The sequence below is a fragment of the Oncorhynchus mykiss genome, chromosome 9 (genome assembly GCF_057628025.1).
Source record: "Oncorhynchus mykiss isolate SJ-2025 chromosome 9, ASM5762802v1, whole genome shotgun sequence".
Classification (NCBI taxonomy): Eukaryota; Metazoa; Chordata; class Actinopteri; order Salmoniformes; family Salmonidae; genus Oncorhynchus; species Oncorhynchus mykiss.
Genome location: NC_143030.1, coordinates 33728136 through 33746669, shown reverse-complemented (window position 1 = coordinate 33746669; position 18534 = coordinate 33728136). Strand labels below are relative to the sequence as shown.

The following is an 18534-nucleotide window of genomic DNA, read 5'->3' as shown; positions in this document are numbered from 1 at the left end:
ATACGTTCGAGCTCACATTAAAGCACCCTGAGAGCCTCCTGGGTAATAACTGGTAACCCTCTCACACTGCCTCACACCTGTCATACCTGACCCCACCCTTTCAGCTGCACCATTTGACACAGAGAGAGCTGTCCATTGTCGGATGGGATCAATTGCAAAATGATTGATGGGTGGGACTGGCGTTTTCATTGGATGAAAGGCTTGTGTCAGCAATGCACAACACCCACACACAGGCATTCATGCGCTTACACACACATGCACATACACACAAATCCATTGAGAAAGTAAGTGTAGCAACATTTCTCGGATTCAAAGATAACTTCCTTCAGTGAGTGAAGTATATTACTGTGTGTGTATGTGTTTGACTTTTCCCCTGAGTGTGTTACAGTTTGTGTGTCTGTCCTCGCTGTGAATGCAATAAAATGAAGACATAATGGCATCATCCTCGGGGGTGTGATAGCCAGTGAAATAAACTGTGATAGAATTTATATCATCACAATTAAATCAAAGTTATTGCAGGAGTTTTCTTCTGAAGTTCTTTATTTGTTCATTCCAGAACACATAAAAGTTGGCTTTCAATCTCTCAGTGCATCCGAAAAAATAAATATGAAATAAAATCAATTTAACAAAACAAACTCCTTGGATACCATTTCCTCCTTGGATGTACCAGAAAAATAAACATTTTAAGACAAAACATTTTAGGGGATATTATATTGTAATTCTTATATAGTTTATGGAAGAATTCAGCTCACTGATAATATTCTGGGTCGTTAGTTTGCTCCATTGGGTTTTAATGGGAGTGAAATTCATTTCTAAATGTCGTCCTCTCTTTGCACTGTGAGAGGTGAATAATGATGTCATTAATTAGCTTACATGGCTTTGGGTACTGGCTCTCCTTGCTTTGATCTCTCTTTCTCAACCCCTAGCTGTCTCTCTAACGGTCTCCTCTTTTTTAAAGACCAACACGCCTTCCAAGGCCACCGCCTCCATGCCTTTTATTGTTCTGATACTACTGTACCTTTTCTTGTCTTGATCTTCCTCCATGTCCCATGTTATCGCTGCCCTCGTTGGTCCAGGAACACGATAGGAACCCAGGAAGGACCTCCTTCCTGCTTATAACATTGCCCAACCCCCCACCCCTACACTACACCATGTACTGTATCTCACAAAATAACCTGACTGGAGGTTGCATACTGTAGGGCAATCTCTCTATCTTAGACCTGAGTCGAGTCCCAGACCGCAACTCACGCAAGTACACAGGAAATCAGTGTGTTGGATACAATGATGTGGAAGAACTAAATAAGCTCTGTTTAGATGCTATTGGTGTAAAAAAAAAATATATAGAATGCCTGATTACCAATAGATTTTCCTAATTGATCACCATGGAAATAATCAATTCTAAGGATGTGGCATCTTGAAATCTTGTTATTCAAACAGTAGAGCGAAAAACATAGAATAGTTTGTAAGTGTACTGCACATCGTGTCAGTTATGAACAGCTTCACGATGAGCTTGAATGGCATTTATTTTTCTGTAACTGTGGTTTTGCAAACTAGAACTCCATACATTATGCATGGAATTGTTCATATTCAAAGCCCTGCTTAATTCATAGAAATAGTCTTCCACAACAATTCCTTGGAATGCATTGCTTAAACATTAATTACATTCACATTCATTCTAATTTGTCTTAATTTCCCTTTCCCTGAATAGAAAATGTATATTTTCCTGCTGATTATTCCACGCTTGCCACAGAGAGTAATATAAATGCAATTAGAATTTCAACATATTTTAAACCAAATTTGTCCTGTATTCATTTGATCACAGAAACAACATTTTAGGGAAATATATTATTTGAAAAGGGATGAGAATAAAAAAAATACAGACACAGATACATTTTTTTCAGAAAGGGGAAATCAGACACAACTATGCAGAAAGCAACTCTATGTGAGTCCTATGAGTAATCACACGGAGCATAAACCCCACAGAACATATAACACAGCTATAATGCAAACACTTTTTATCACACCACTCTCTTATGTTGGAAAGCACCATTGTGGGAGTTGAGAGAGAAAAAGTTTTCCAAATTATTGAACTTTGGAGATGTAACTTTAGGGGGGCATTATAGTTATCTATTAAGACACCATTGGTGCTGGGGTTGGTGCTAATCAGAGCGTAGGGAACTGAACGGAATGGATCCTTAATTACCTGGCCTGTGGTCGCCTCATATATCACCCAGACATATGGGCCAGATAGCACACATGCACGCGCATGCATGCACGCATGCGCGCGCACACACACACACACACACACACACACACACACAGATGGGCACACACTGGCAGACACAGACCAACAGACCCACACACACAAAAACACGCTCAGACACACACATACAAAGGTCAGTGTTTCACTCTATTATAACATTAAACTTTTCCCTTGAGGTTATGTATGCATATTTGATGGGCTAGCAGTGCACTAGCATGTATACAGTATATAACAAAAAATATACTACTACTACTAATAATAATAATATGAATGAAACCACACTAATTCAAACCAATATATACCATATAGTTTTACCATGTTATATTTTAATTTCTGCACAGACGAAAATGACAAGCAGTTTATTTACAGAAACCTGTACAAAAGCAAATTACATTATGTAAAAGATTCCATAAATAGAAGTGGGCTTGCGTTCAATACATTTTGCCATGTTCAGCTAAGCTGCGTGCATAGTGAATCATAATAAACAATGATAAACTGTTTCCTCAATTTCCATATCAACATCCAAGTCGCAGGACAAATAGTTTATGGTTAATATCACAAATTTCATCACAGACTGTGAATGCTGAACAACTAATAGAAGAGAGAGCTGACTAAACATACACCTCAGGTAGCAAAAATATACTTTTTTAAATATTTTTCTAAAAACCAACCTTGACAGTCATCTGTGGATTACCAGGTCAAGGAAAGACAATTTATTTTCTCCCTGTTTCTTTTCTATCAGATAATATTGTACATTCAGTAGTAAGCACAAGTAGCATATTGAATGTTTGAGTAAAGAGTTAATCAAAAAAGCTCATAACACTTACCTCCCTCTATATCCCTTTCTCGGTCTTTCTCGAAAAGACATGCAATCTCCTTTATGTTACAACGCAACGAGAACCTACTACACTACTTCTCTGTTGTTTCCAATACTTTGTTGACTTTTTTTGTAATGTATGTGTTGTAAATGTGTGTTTGTGAGTGTGTATTAGGGGTTGCTGTACATCCTGAGGTGTGTATTCTGTCAGCATCTCTACCTTGCAACTTTTTTCAACCTCCATATTAGCAATTCCAGGCTTCCTCGCATCCTGAACAGTCAAATGTCTCAAAGTTTTTCTTCTACCAGCTCCAATGTGTTTAATCCGAAAGAGTGTTTCATGCACATAAGGTTGTTGCACTGAACATGTACATTAGCAGAACACCATAGGATAATAATAGTTAGAATATATTGTCATTATTACTAATATTAAGCAGTACAAAAAGTTGTAATTTGGTGAAACCACACTGCTAGGAATGGAGATTCATACCTTGAACATTCCACATAAAGACCACATCAAGACCACTCTGTATCAATGTACCACACTGTATCTACTGTATCAGGCTTTTGCCGACATTTGACTGGTCACATCCGGAGAAGCCAGAAAGTCATTGTATTTTTCCTCTATCGTATAAGAATCTTCAGGAGTTATTTAATATTTGACATAAATACCATCCCCACTACTTTTAGAAAGCATGTCAGCATAACTGGTTTTGTACCATTCCAAACCAACATTGAATCATACCAATTGGTATAAAAAGGCACAATTGCATATTTTGAATTCACTCTATAGTTTAGTTTTTTTTTACATTTTTCTTTTTTACAGAAGCACTCTAAATATACAAATTGTCAACAGAAAATATGACAAAAAAATAAAACACATAAAGATGATTATTTCCAAGGTTCTGTATATCAAATAGAAAAAAAAGAGAGAGAGAAAAAGGGGGATGGAAATGCAATGCCAGTACAAAGTTGCAAATCGTCTTACTGTACTATGTAAGTTCAGACATTACAGGTGAGCAACCTTGAACTGAAGGTGTGTTATAACTGTAAGGTTTGTTCAGTGGAATGGGGAACGGTCTGGAAATTTGTCTGACAGGAATGAAAGAAACAATCAAAGAAATATGATGGAAAGTTAAAGAAATATGCTAAATAAACATACATTTCTTCCTCCTCAAACTGATATACTAAGTCATACATACTACATGGCTAATGTCAGTTTAGGTATAACAAAAGCAAGCAACAAGATGGACATCCATGTTCACAGGGTAAGTTTTTTTTGTGTATTTTCCATTAATTTGTTTTTCTCCTTCTGAGTAAGTAAATTCCCTTTAAACATGCAATAAAAAGTACGTATGTATACCGTTTATAAGCATAGGAACACTTCTTTGAACGACAAGTAGTACTTACAGATTGGTGGACTGCCAAAAAGCAGTCTGTTTTGAACCAAAGGGTTAGCTAACATACAAAAGGGTTCCCATTGCATCTGATATTTATCTGATATTCTTTTGCTCGGTTATGGTGGCAAGACCTTGTGCCTACTCACCAGTGAAAAAGACCACTAGCGATGGGTAAGGAGGCACAATGTCTTCATATTGTGTGTGTTTCTGTGTGTATGTGGTTGTCCAAAATAGTTTGCCTACATGCCTACACGTTTGCCTACACGTCGCACCCGTGCTCAATTCAACCTATGCTCTCACTATACACTTACACATATGCATGTATTTAAAGCAACTTGTAGTAGTACTGTAGTTTCTCCCATGTACCTTCATGCCAGTTTGTTGTTTCCTATGCTTTGGTTTCTCTCACATACTAACTTGTAAGATGCTAAACTGGTGTCTTTTTCCCCACGCCTCTTTGTAACTGTACATCAATAGGTATTTTCGATTGTAATTCATTGAGATGTGCCGTATGGAAATGTACTTCCACCACTGGTGACATCTCCATTTATGGGTAGTTGAACATGGACCTTGTTAGAGTACTAATCTTACCATTATGTGATAGAGAGTGTGGTCATGTCAGTGTTGTGTACAATATGGTATTTATTGCTCATTCTAGCACACACCTTAACACAAAATAAGGTTAACGGAAAAACGTCAAAACATAGCTTTCCTCGACCAGCTCAACCTACCCTATCATGCATGCTTTTACATCCCCAGCATTTTTCTCAACTAACTCAACTCAAATCTACCATGACATGTTAGCTGTGTCTTGATTTGTGTGAATTTGTGTCTGCTTGTCTCTGTGGGAAACTTTCATCTGAATAGGAATCAATATATGCACAACTACGTACAAACATATTACGCAACTCAAGCAAAGACCGCCAACCAGTTCAGATTGGTCATGGTTCTAGATAGAAACTTGCATCTCCAATGTATTTTTTGTCTTCAACTTTCAGGCCATCCAAAGATAGAGAGAGAGAAGGGGAAAGTGAGCTTTAAAGTATTGGTCTGAATCGATGTATATGTCCAATGTTCACTTCTATAGGTGTCTATGAAAGAGGCAAAGAGAGTATTATATGCACACTGGTAAATAAGCATACTTCGACATCATTTCCTCATTCACCCTGTGGGTCAGGGACTACTGTGGCTTGGACATTGCCAACCACATTGGCTCCATTTAGTCCATTTTCTTAATTATATTCTCCTATGAATGAGGCGATACACACAGTCTCATCCACAGGACAGAAAGTTAAAGCTTAGTCTTTCCCAAATGTTAACGATGATGCCATGCTAGTAGCCTTCGCAGTCTATTGTTGTTTGGTTGTGTTTGGGTCTCTTTTTGAATGAGAAAGCAACATTGAATCATAAACTGTTGAAATGCAGAATCCAGAATCCAGAGTGAGTAGCACAAAGGTGTCATGACACGTGATGTGATATATGACACATTACTGTATGTAGGCTATATGATGCTTGCATGAGGGTGGGAGTGTCAGTAAGTCCCCAAAAGGCATGACATCGGTCCTTTGTCACACATCTCATTGCCACACTCAAACTAGTTCACAAGTACAGTTATAGAAAAAGAGCGGAAAATAAAGAAAGATCCTCTTTTGTACAGTACAGTCTTTAAGAGGTGGGGTCAGGGAGAGATAATGCATGCATGTTTTATGGAAATGAGTTGGTCAGGCAGCAGTAATGTTCCCATTGGCCGGCCAGCAGCAGTTACCCAATGTCTCGCTTTGAGTCCCACCAATAGCCCCACCCTCTTCTTCCTCTTGCAGGATATGGTCAGAATCTGAAATCTAAAAGGGATTATGCTTGTATCCACGTAGCTTTTAGCATTGTTTCATGTTGTTGTTGTTGTTGTCTTGGAGAAGGGTTATCCTTGGACCTTTCCTGCTCAGCCAAGGTACATTTGGTACAGTAAAAAGTGTCTTTAGTTGTTGTCGTTGTGGTAACCTACTATATTGTTGATGTTTATGTACCATGGCGCTACTTCCCCCGCCCCCCTCACAGGTAGACCTCACGGCGAGTGAGCGTGCCGCAGGGTGAGGGCTTGTACTCCCCGGTGGGGGCCAGAGGGATCTCCTCAATGGGGTGACCCACCACCCTCTCTTCAACCCCCGGTGGGCTAAAACTGGGCGAGCCAAAGCCCTCGTAGGAGGAGGAGGAGGAGGCTGTCTTCTTGTTGAGCAGGTTGCGGTTGCGGTCATTGCCCAGCATCACGTGGGAGGAGGGGTCTCCATTGGACATGGCGGCCAGGGCTTCCTGGCTGCCAGGATGCTGCTGCTGCTGCTCGGGAGGGCTGCTGCCGCTGCCACCGCCAGTCATGAAGGTGGAAAGCTTTGGTTGTTGGGTTGTGGTTGTCTTGGGCCGGCGCTCAGGCGACATGCGCACAGGCATCCAGCAGGAGTCAGAGTGGCCGTATTCATCGCATTCCCGAGTGCACTTGCCTGTCATGGCTACGTCGGGCAAGGGCCGGGTGTCTGAAGGGAAGGAGAAGAGAGAAGGGTCGTTAGTGAAAGTGTTCCGTTTCGCCGAAGTGGGACATATGTGGGACATATTATTAATAGAAATGCTAAATCTTAAAAGTGTTTGTTAGGTTATGGTATGGGACACATTACATTTGTTAACAGAAAGTTTATGTTTCTGCCATTAGATGCGTTAGTCTGTACATCTCGACGTTGAAAATTGGATGGCAAGAAAAATACATCTAATTAGGTTTGGTTGCCATGGTTACTGGTGACTAATGTAAGCACTATGCTTTCAATTGTATCATTGTCAAATGTATTTAGATTTAATTGATACAATTGCTTTTGCTTTCATGCAGAACACACACCACATGAACAAAACAAACAAAATCTAAGTTAAAAAAGAACACTGCACCGAACGACGACAACATCTCAAACCGAAAACAGTGAGTCATAGCTGAAATAATGTCATGCTTCAAAATGTGGGGCGGGTGCAAATTGTGTTGCTCCTAAACCATTGTCTAATGATGTGTAATGCTATCTGCTCTGTATGTGGGCGTATGCTGCTGTACTGTATGTAGACATGTGTGAGTATGTTAAAGAGAGCGTGATAACCAGCTCTATATAAGCCCATTTCATATTTAGAGATAGTCACAGTCTGATCTAGGTAGCCTGCTAGTCAATCACATCTAATACTACGGGCCTTAATCATTTACCAGACAGATGAAAGAAAATAAGATTAACTACAGTACATGTTATTTGTTCTGAAAGATACATTGTATACATCGAATACAGCACTAAAACCATCACTGCAACTAGTGTACAATGAATATCACCAATAGAGCTACTATTATGCCACAACTGCTACCGGTACTATTAATTTTTAGTATTATTACTTACTGATTTTTTCTGCATAAAAACAGATCAATAAAGGAACAGACAAGTGACAGAAACTATATATCTTATGCGACAGAACAATCTACCTCACAAGCTCAGTTCTAAGTTAAAAGCGAGATGTTAAAAGCTGCCAGTGCCAGGGTTACAGTAAACAGATGCCATGTTAGATGTGGTCTGCCAATGACGAGAAAGATGTGAGGTATGAAAAAAAAACAAGCAAGAGGGGGTGAAGTGCAGATCTAGAAAGCATGCTGCCCCGCCCTTAAAATGTTATTTTAACCATGGCTTACTTTTAATGCTCTTTTTCTCCTGTAAAGGAAGAATAGAATATAATCACTGGTTGTGCTTGGCATTGTAGGCACTTTCAAAATATACTGTATGAGAAATTCCCCACTGCATTGAATGAGACTACAATTCAATATAAAACAAGGCATCAATTAATCTAATCAAAGATATGTGCAGAAACATGTATAGTGTGAATCGAGATAGACATATAAACAAAATGATAGAGAGAAGAGAGGGAGAAAGAATGAGAGCAATATAGTTCTGTTGATTGGAATGTTGGAACCCCATAATGAATTGCTTGTCTGGTTAGAAGGAATCTTATAAAATCTGCATCTTGTATCAAATACATCATGTCTGCCATTCCTCTGTTTTTGTGAGTCCCTTGCCCTTTTCACCACTGAAATGCATGTCAATACAAAAAATCGCTTGTTGCCATGGATCATAACAAATCCATATGAAGTCAGTGCTAAGGTAGTAGCTACAGTACATGCAGACCTAGACAAGACATTTGGTGTATTGTCCATGTTATTTGTGAACCATAGAAAAAATAGTAATTTCAGCAAAAAATACACTGAACAAAGAGAATGGAGTCATGGCAACCACTGTTGATTGCTAACATGCCCGACTTTAATGACGAAATGGTAACTACAGCTGTAGAATGGATGGAAAATGTCAAAAAATAAGAAAGAAAGAGAGAAAGAAAGAAAGAAAGAAAGAAAGAAAAAAGTAATATATCTCCTTTCTCCCCAGAGTGACGCTTGATGTTTGAGCATTCAGGTAGATAAAACCAGAGATCACATATTTGTCTGAGCAAAGAGATGCCTCTTTGCTTGGAAGAATTGCCCTGATTGGCTCTTCCACCCAGTCTAGCCTACAATTGAGCCATCAAAGTTTTAGTCCTGAGCTGCTACCCATACCCCGGCCCTCTCGCTCCTGAGTGTCGGAGCTCGTCTGATCGCCTTGCTCACCCTCTCGCCCCAATCACACTCCCAGCACCTCGGAGAGAAAGGAGAGGAGGGAAGAGGAGGCCCTCTCACTTCGCTAAGGTCTCGTGGGTATACTGTCCAGCCTACAGCTATCACCTCCACTGCCCTCAGTGAGAGATACACAGGGCTAGGCAGCTTTCTACTGAGAACTACAACAGTAGTTATATCATATATCATATCATGCCACCTATAGTGATGTTTCTCACAGGGAAAATATCTAGCTAAACCACTCATTTTAACAGCTGAGCTGCTAATGCTGATGCTATTATGGTCACAAACCTTTCCAACACACTTTTTGTTTTTGACTGACACAGAAACTAGTATAAAAATACAAGATGTGATGATTCTAAGCTAAACTAAGGTTTATATGCACGCTATGTTACTTTCTCACAAATTTTTCCTATTGTATTACAAGTTGGTCACAAGCAGGAGAAATAAAAAAAAACTATCCATTGCAATCTCTGTACAAGCGTGAATTGAACGTTTTTGATCAGAACCATCCACTGGGCACAAACTGGTTGAATCAACATTCTTTCAATGTAATTTGTCAACGTATAGTGATGGGGAATCGATGTGGAAAATACATTGGATTTTTAAAAGTTATCAATGTTAACTGTTGTTTTGAGGGTGAAATTTCACCCACAGGATTATGTCATCATGGTGTTAGCAGTTGATGTTACTATTCAATAACACAGACCAAAGCAAATCAGGGGGAGGAAAATATGTTTATTCAAAGAGAACAAATCATGCGGGGAGGTAGATGGTAGATGTTCATTCTCCCCTGTCCTCAGTGATTCTTTTCCGTGAGTCTCTCCACAGAACAAAGGGACAGGATGTAGTTTATAACCCAGCCCTAGCCTGTGGTTGACCAATTCGAATTCCTTGCAATAAAACTGGGCCAATGGCCAAATAACAAGTATGCTAGTTCAGGTTCAATGTATAAACAATTTGGACCAATGAGAACTTGCCCTGTAGCTATGAGACCCGGACTGAAATTCCTCCCACGTCTCTGACCCATTGATCATTGATCTCCTATTGCAGACAAAACACTATTTCCATTGATCTTTAGTACTCTTTTGACTTTTAGTCCTCTTGACTTTTAGTACTCTATTGATCTCTCATCCTCTGCTTTGTGTATTTATCTTGGGAATATTCTTACACTTCCCTCTAGACCATTTTAAAAATAAATATTCCTAAAATGTATTTTTAGAAAAAAAAAAAAAAAAACGTGAAAGAATAGACAGTATAAAAAACATTAGCAGTAAGCATAAAATAATGTACATTAAACACCTTGCATTTCTACAAAACACAAAGGGCGTATTTTACTTGCTGTTACAATAAGAAATAGATTTCAAACAAACAGGTGTAATGATGATGTCCCTTACGATTCCTACCACATCCTGTATTAAGAGGAAACTCACACAAAAAAATAATTGTCCACAAGACAATAATATTCAATCGTCCTATTGGCAAGGTAATCATTCACCAAGTCATTTAAAAGTGACCAGCTCTTCCACACTGGTATCAGTCCCATATAGATAACTATTAGAGATTATTTTCTGATAGTCTGCCGGTAGTGAGGAATTCTTCTTCCGTTCCACTGGCTGATAAGGACTTATCTAATGAACACTTCACCAGTGATCTTGTATCGTTTCAGGTACAGTCCTTGGATCAAGGAATATTGCTTCAGCTTCAGACGGTAGATTCTCATAACCTGTAACGAAGGAAACAAAAAAGTGAAAGTAACATGTCCTGGTTTCAAGAGAAATTGATTTCCCTAATATGATGACTGCGGTGTACAACATAGGAGCTTATCAGGTTCTGATCATCTTACTATGCTTCTTCACCTGAGACTGGCCCCCAATTGGTAAGTAAGTTCTTTATTTATTAATACGTTCTTAATTCTCCAGGCACCACTTTGTCATCAAAATGGAAAACCTTGCAATAAGTGACATGTATCCATCGTGATTTTCCCTGGACTTTGACTGCTGACCTCGCTATGAGCAAAACTTGATAAGGACCTGCCCATATTGGCCCTAATGTCTCTGTTACATATGTCCTGGTATTACGTCATGCCCCCCCTTGGGAGTTATTCCCCACACCTATTTTACTTCTCTGTTCATGATTTCTCCATGTGCTTTCATTTTCAAAATTGGAACTTGTCCAGGTAACTGCAAAGCATTCAGTAGAGCCATCCCAGTGATGTTATGAATCCTCTGCTTTTCCATATTTTTCCAAAATCATGGGTAACACCAAAAACATACCTTTAGTCTGTGTAGATATTAGCGTTTTCCTTCAGTCTGCTTGCATGCTTCAGTCAAAGCCACCAATTCCGACACCTGTGCTGATGTTCGTGCCAGTAACGTCCCTGTCACTATCACATTGTCCATTGTAGTAACTGCCCAGCCTGCCTTCCTCACACACCCCTCCACAATGCTTGAACAGTCTGTGTATAAGATAAAGTCAGCGTTTTCCAACGGATTACTCTTAATAAACCCATCAGAGAGCTGATCCAAAACCAACTCACAACAGTCGTGTTCAAGTAATGTGGTATCTGGAGAAAGCACCAGAGTAGCTGGATTACATGATGTGTCACGTTGTATGATGTTAGGAGCATCCAACACCGTCGACCATTTGTTTCAACGAGCAGCTGTGACCTGTGCAGCTCAATTCATTGTCAAAAGAGTATGAACAGCATGTCGGCAGAATGTGTCTTTTCAACTATACTCATGTCCCATAGATCTTTAATCACTACTTTTGCTAATGGGATATTGTTTTGTGCAAGGTGGGGCAACACCTGTCAAGCACACTGGTTCCATATCCAAATATCCATATTTCACACTCATTTTTCTTCATAGTCCAAATAGCATGATTCTGAACTGTAGATCACTGCAGTTGTCTAATTTGCCACGTCACCTTTCCTTCAGAAATGTTCAATGTAGTGTCAAGTGGCATAATAACATCAAGGCCTAAAATAGGTTGTTCAAATGAGCCTATCCACACCCCTGCATCAATCTTCATTGGACCAATAGAAATTGATAAGCGTTTGGTCTGTTTCATATCTGCACCCCCCCCCCCCATCCCCCCACTCCTGTTGCTCTCATCTTCTTGCCCGTGTACTGAGGATATGTGTGTTTTGCATAAGATATGGCCAATACAGTGACTTCAGCACCCGTATCTACAACAAAAATTCATTAAAAATCCTACAATGTGATTTTCTGGATTTTTTTTCTAATTTTGTCTGTCATAGTTGAAGTGTACCTATGATGAAAATTACAGGCTTCTCTCATCTTTTTAAGTGGGAGAACTAGCACAATTGGTGGCTGACTAAATACTTTTTTGCCCCACTGTATATTCCATCCGATTTCAGACGTTTACCAGCTGAGATGGGACGTAAGAGGGGGTCTATTAAGTTTCCCTCCACAGTATCCAGCAAACTCTGATACTGAGCCAGAGAGAGCTTCTTACATTTCTGCATCAGCATTGTGTTGTTGGGGCTTTTGTCTTGATTCCATTTTCCCTTAGAAGGACCCTGCTTCTCCTGGCAATTCCTCATAAGAACACGTTTTATTTTCCGACATTCTCATTGCCAGTGACCAGAAATCCTGCAATAATGACATTCACTAGGTTTCTCTTCTGCTGAACAAATAATGTTGTTGGTTTCACTCGGAACCTGCACAACTCTGATGACAGCTGGTTTATTATGTTGAATGATGTCTCTGTCCAGTCATGACAACCTGTCGATGATGTCACCATAGTTTTGTCTCTCCCAGTCCGTAGTTGTGGAAACAAAAGTTTTTTTGCAAATCATCATGTATGGATTGCATCAGCTGATGTGTGATTGCCCCATTTTTGGAGGAATTGAGTGCATCTTCATCTTACATGTTGGGTAACCCACTGTGTTTAACCACTTCTGCTCTAAACCTTTCTCCAAATTCAACAAACGGTTCTTTCGGTTTTTGAACACTTTCGGTGCTTGCATTGGTCAGACCCTTAAGAAAAACATGTATGGCTCTCCATCATCGGCCACATCTTGCTCTTCACCACCCACAGCTCTATAAACCTCTTCTTCAAGTACACTATGTTCACAGTTGTTCAAAACAAAGGCTAATAACCATAACCCATCATAAGGATGTAGATTTTAGAGTTTCTTATGACGCTTCAAATGGTCCTATGTTTTCAAACCCACTTCTCGTGGATATTTCATTCATCCAACTGTTTTGGAGATGCTGATTTATGTGTGATTACTGTCACTGGAGGTTTGTATTTATTACCTTTTACAACCTGTGTTCTGGTTGGCCTAAGACATTGTTCATCATCGCTGTCAGAATCTATTGACTCAAAGCCAGGCAGTGCTGACCAGATGCTTGAAACACGATCATCCTTGCACAACTCAGCCTGAGGGTAGATTGAGGGAACAAAGGGTTCACATGTTGAAGTATTTTTTTACAACCCTTGCCTGTAATTGTTGAATTTCTCCTTTCAAGGTTTTTATCTGTTCACCAAGAGCTCTCAAACGATCTATATCTCTCTGCAATGTCCTGTCATAATTCTCCAGAAATAATTTCTCATCCTGTTTTCTTACTTCGGCTAAAACAGTTAAAGACCGTCTTTGTCAAGGAGTTATACAAAAAGCTTGGGGAAAAATACAGAGAATGTCTATCAGACAGATTCCATATTCCATCTTTGTCAACAGTGACTATTTCTTTATTATCTCTTGCCTACAATTCTCTACTTTGAAACTTAAAATCTTTTTTCATGTCTCGCCCTTTTCCAGAGTGGTTTCTCACATAATGGCATTACATTAACTTCTAAAGTTGTATAATATATATCTCTATGTTTATATATCTATTTAACCCCAATATATATATATATCAAAACTCTTATATTATAGAACACAAATTGTTTCTGTAGGGCCTGGTTACCCATGTTCCCTTCAAAAGTGTGTTGAAGGCTTACATTACCCACACGTGTAAAAATTACCACTCAACTAGCAACTCACTTCTATGCAACAAGAAGGTTTCGCAAAAAGGACTCTAACCTTTTAATAGAGGACCTGAACCCCTATAATAAAGATTTAACAAACAGAACAAAGGACTTGAACCTTATACATCACAGACACATATCACTCATTGCATGCACTACTTTAAACCTGATTTGGTTCTTTTAAATTATATCGGTCTAGACTCACCCAGCAATATGTTAGCAGTCAATCAGGAGATTAATAGTTGAATCGCATGGTGAGTTGCGCTCAGCCCTTTCTTTCTTTTCCCTGGATCAACACACAGTTGATGAGTTTTTCCTTGTTGTTGTTCAAGACCAATTCATCCGGTTCACGGCACCAAGTGTTATCAGTTGATGTTACTCTTTAATAACACAGACCTCAAAGCAAATCAGGGGAGGAAAATATGTTTATTCAAAGAGAACAAATCATGCGGGGAGGTAGATGGTAGATGTTCATTCTCCCCTGTCCTCAGTGATTCTCTTCCGTGAGTCTCTCCACAGAACAAAGGGACAGGATGTAGTTTATAACCCAGCCCTAGCCTGTGGTTGACCAATTAGAATTCCTTGCAATAAAACTGGGCCAATGGCCAAATAACAAGTATGCTATTTCAGATTCAATGTATAAACAATTTTAGACCAATGAGAACTTGCCATGTAGCTATGAGTCCCGGACTGAAATTCCTCCCATGTCTCTGACCCGTTGTTCAATAATCCCCTATTACAGAAAAAACAATATTTCCATTGATCGTTAGTACTCTATTGACTTTTAGTCCTCTTGACCTTTAGTACTCTATTGACCTTTCATCCTCTGCGTTGTGTATTTATCTTGGAAATATTCTTACAATGGTAACCAATTTTCAACAAAGACAAACCTTTTATAAAATATACTGAATTTGTACCTCTGAAGCAATGTCAGATCTTCCATATAATAACCACTATCAGAAAACAACAACAATTGGCTTGGCAGGACCTCCAACAGGAGAGTTAATCTATCTACAGCTTTCCATTTGGTTTCCCATCCATGGTTTAAACCAAGCCCAACTTAGCTTTGACATTTGCAACTGACATGTGCCATTATGAAAATGGTTATTGTGAGATATCTTCATAATTAAATACAGTGCAAAATACAGTTGTTTTACATCTTTGCAAATTGAAAATGAAATACAAACATTTCTCATTTACACGAGTATTCACTCCCCTTAGTCAATACATGATAGAATCACCTTTAGCAGCAATTACAGTTGTAAGTCTCTCTGTATGTCTCTAAGGGCTTGCACACCTGGATTGTACAATATAAGCAAATTATTCTTCAAACTCTTCAAACTTTGGTTGTTGATCATTGGTAGACAGTCATTTTCAAGTCTTGCCATTGATTTTCAAGACGATTTATGTTAAAACTGTTACTAGTCCACATTCGTTGTCGTCTTGGTAAGCAACTCCAGTTTATATTTGGCATTGTGTTTTAGGTTATTTTCCTGCTGAAAGGTGATTTCATCTCCCAGTGTCTGGTGGAAAGCAGACTGAAGCAGGTTTTCCCTTATGATGTTGCCTGTGCTTAGTTACATTCAATTTATTTGTTATCCTTAAAAACTGTCATGTACTGTCATGTTGTGTCTTGTCTCTGTCCTTTCCCTTCACCCTGTCTCCCTCTGCTGGTCGTTGTTAGGTTACCTTTTCTCCCCCGCTTTCCCCCAGCTGTTCCTTGTCTCCTCTGACTACCCATTCACCCCGTTTCCCACCTGTTCCCTTTTTCCCTCTGATTAGGTCCCTATATCTCTCTCTGTTTCTGTTCCTGTCCTTGTCGGATTCTTGTTTGTTGTGTTTCATGCCTGAGCCAGACTATCGTCATGTTTGCTGTAACCTTGTCCTGTCCTGTCGGAATCTGCCGGTCTATCTGAGCCTACCTATGTTTGGTTATTAAAGAAGCTCTGTTTAAGTTAGTTCGCTTTTGGGTCCTCATTCACTCACCATAACAGAAGAATCCGACCGCCTCTGTCTCTATTGCGGTTCCGCTGGTCATTTTGTCACTTCATGTCCAGTAAAAGGCCAGAGCTCGTCAGTAAGCGGAGGGCTACTGGTGAGCGCTACTACTCCTGTCTCTCCTTCAAGATCCTGCACTACCTTGTCGGTCCATCTACGCTGGACCGGTTCGTCAGCTTCCTGCAGTGCCTTAATAGACTCTGGGGCGGAGGGCTGTTTTATGGACGAGACCTGGGCTCGGGAACATGACATTCCTCTCAGACAGTTAAAGGAGCCCACGGCCTTGTTCGCCCTGGATGGTAGTCCTCTCCCCAGGATTCAGCGTGAGACGCTACCTTTAACCCTCACTGTTTCTGGTAATCATAGTGAAACCATTTCTTTTTTAATTTTTCGTTCACCTTTTACACCTGTTGTTTTGGGCCATCCCTGGCTAGTTTGTCACAATCCTTCCATTAATTGGTCTAGTAATTCTATCCTCTCCTGGAACGTCTCTTGTCATGTGAAATGTTTAATGTCTGCTATCCCTCCTGTTTCCTCTGTCTCTTCTTCACAGGAGGAGCCTGGTGATTTGACAGGGGTGCCGGAGGAATATCACGATCTGCGCACGGTGTTCAGTCGGTCCAGGGCCACTTCTCTTCCTCCACACCGGTCGTATGATTGTAGTATTGATCTCCTTCCGGGAACCACCCCCCCCCGGGGTAGACTATACTCTCTGTCGGCTCCCGAACGTAAGGCTCTCGAAGATTATTTGTCTGTAGCTCTTGACGCCGGTACCATAGTCCCCTCCTCCTCTCCCGCCGGAGCGGGGTTTTTTTTTGTCAAGAAGAAGGACGGGTCTCTGCGCCCCTGCATAGATTATCGAGGGCTGAATGACATAACAGTGAAGAATCGTTATCCGCTTCCTCTTATGTCTTCAGCCTTCGAGATCCTGCAGGGAGCCAGGTTTTTCACTAAGTTGGACCTTCGTAACGCTTACCATCTCGTGCGCATCAGGGAGGGGGACGAGTGGAAGACGGCGTTTAACACTCCGTTAGGGCACTTTGAATACCGGGTTCTTCCTTTCGGCCTCGCTAACGCTCCAGCTGTCTTTCAGGCATTAGTCAATGATGTCCTGAGAGACATGCTGAACATCTTTGTTTTCGTTTACCTTGACGATATCCTGATTTTTTCACCGTCACTCCAGATTCATGTTCAGCACGTTCGACGTGTCCTCCAGCGCCTTTTAGAGAATTGCCTTTTTGTGAAGGCTGAGAAGTGCACTTTTCATGCCTCCTCCGTCACATTTCTCGGTTCTGTTATTTCCGCTGAAGGCATTAAGATGGATCCCGCTAAGGTCCAAGCTGTCATTGATTGGCCCGTCCCTAAGTCACGCGTCGAGCTGCAGCGCTTTCTCGGCTTCGCGAACTTCTATCGTCGTTTCATCCGTAATTTCGGTCAGGTGGCAGCTCCTCTCACAGCCCTTACTTCTGTCAAGACGTGCTTTAAGTGGTCCGTTTCCGCCCAGGGAGCTTTTGATCTCCTCAAGAATCGTTTTACATCCGCTCCTATCCTTGTTACACCTGACGTCTCTAGACAGTTCGTTGTCGAGGTTGACGCGTCAGAGGTGGGCGTGGGAGCCATCCTTTCTCAGCGCTCCCTCTCTGACGACAAGGTCCACCCATGCGCGTATTTTTCTCATCGCCTGTCGCCGTCGGAACGTAACTATGATGTGGGTAACCGCGAACTGCTCGCCATCCGGTTAGCCCTAGGCGAATGGCGACAGTGGTTGGAGGGGGCGACCGTTCCTTTTGTCGTTTGGACTGACCATAGGAACCTTGAGTACATCCGTTCTGCCAAACGACTTAATGCGCGTCAGGCGCGTTGGGCGCTGTTTTTCGCTCGTTTCGAGTTCGTGATTTCTTATCGTCCGGGCTCTAAGAACACCAAGCCTGATGCTTTGTCTCGTCTCTTCAGTTCTTCAGTAGCCTCCACTGACCCCGAGGGGATTCTCCCTGAGGGGCGTGTTGTCGGGTTGACTGTCTGGGGAATTGAGAGGCAGGTAAAACAAGCGCTCACTCACACTCCGTCGCCGCGCGCTTGTCCTAGGAACCTTCTTTTCGTTCCCGTTCCTACTCGTCTGGCCGTTCTTCAGTGGGCTCACTCTGCCAAGTTAGCCGGCCACCCTGGCGTTCGGGGTACGCTTGCTTCCATTCGCCAGCGTTTTTGGTGGCCCACCCGGGAGCATGACACGCGTCGTTTCGTGGCTGCTTGTTCGGTCTGCGCGCAGACTAAGTCCGGTAACTCTCCTCCTGCCGGCCGTCTCAGGCCGCTTCCTATTCCCTCTCGACCGTGGTCTCACATCGCCTTAGATTTTGTCACCGGACTGCCTTCGTCAGCGGGGAAGACTGTTATT

The 18534-nt window shown here is 41.1% G+C and overlaps 1 protein-coding gene across 4 annotated transcripts in view; it reads right to left on the bottom strand.

Annotated features, from left to right (window-relative positions):
• Positions 1-2562: 2562 nt before the first annotated feature.
• The window catches only part of LOC110531892 (protocadherin-7), a 227385-nt gene continuing 211413 nt past the window's right edge, over positions 2563-18534 (bottom strand). For 2 of the 4 annotated variants that reach the window (XM_021615371.3, XM_021615372.3), the window contains exon 4: positions 2563-7005. In XM_021615371.3, coding sequence (XP_021471046.2) covers positions 6530-7005 — 476 coding nt within the window. In that variant the 3' untranslated portion in view covers positions 2563-6529. Of the gene's footprint in view, positions 7006-8177; positions 8197-9864; positions 10873-18534 lie in introns of those variants that run through there. The other 2 variants (XM_021615374.3, XM_021615373.3) reach the window with 2 other exon arrangements.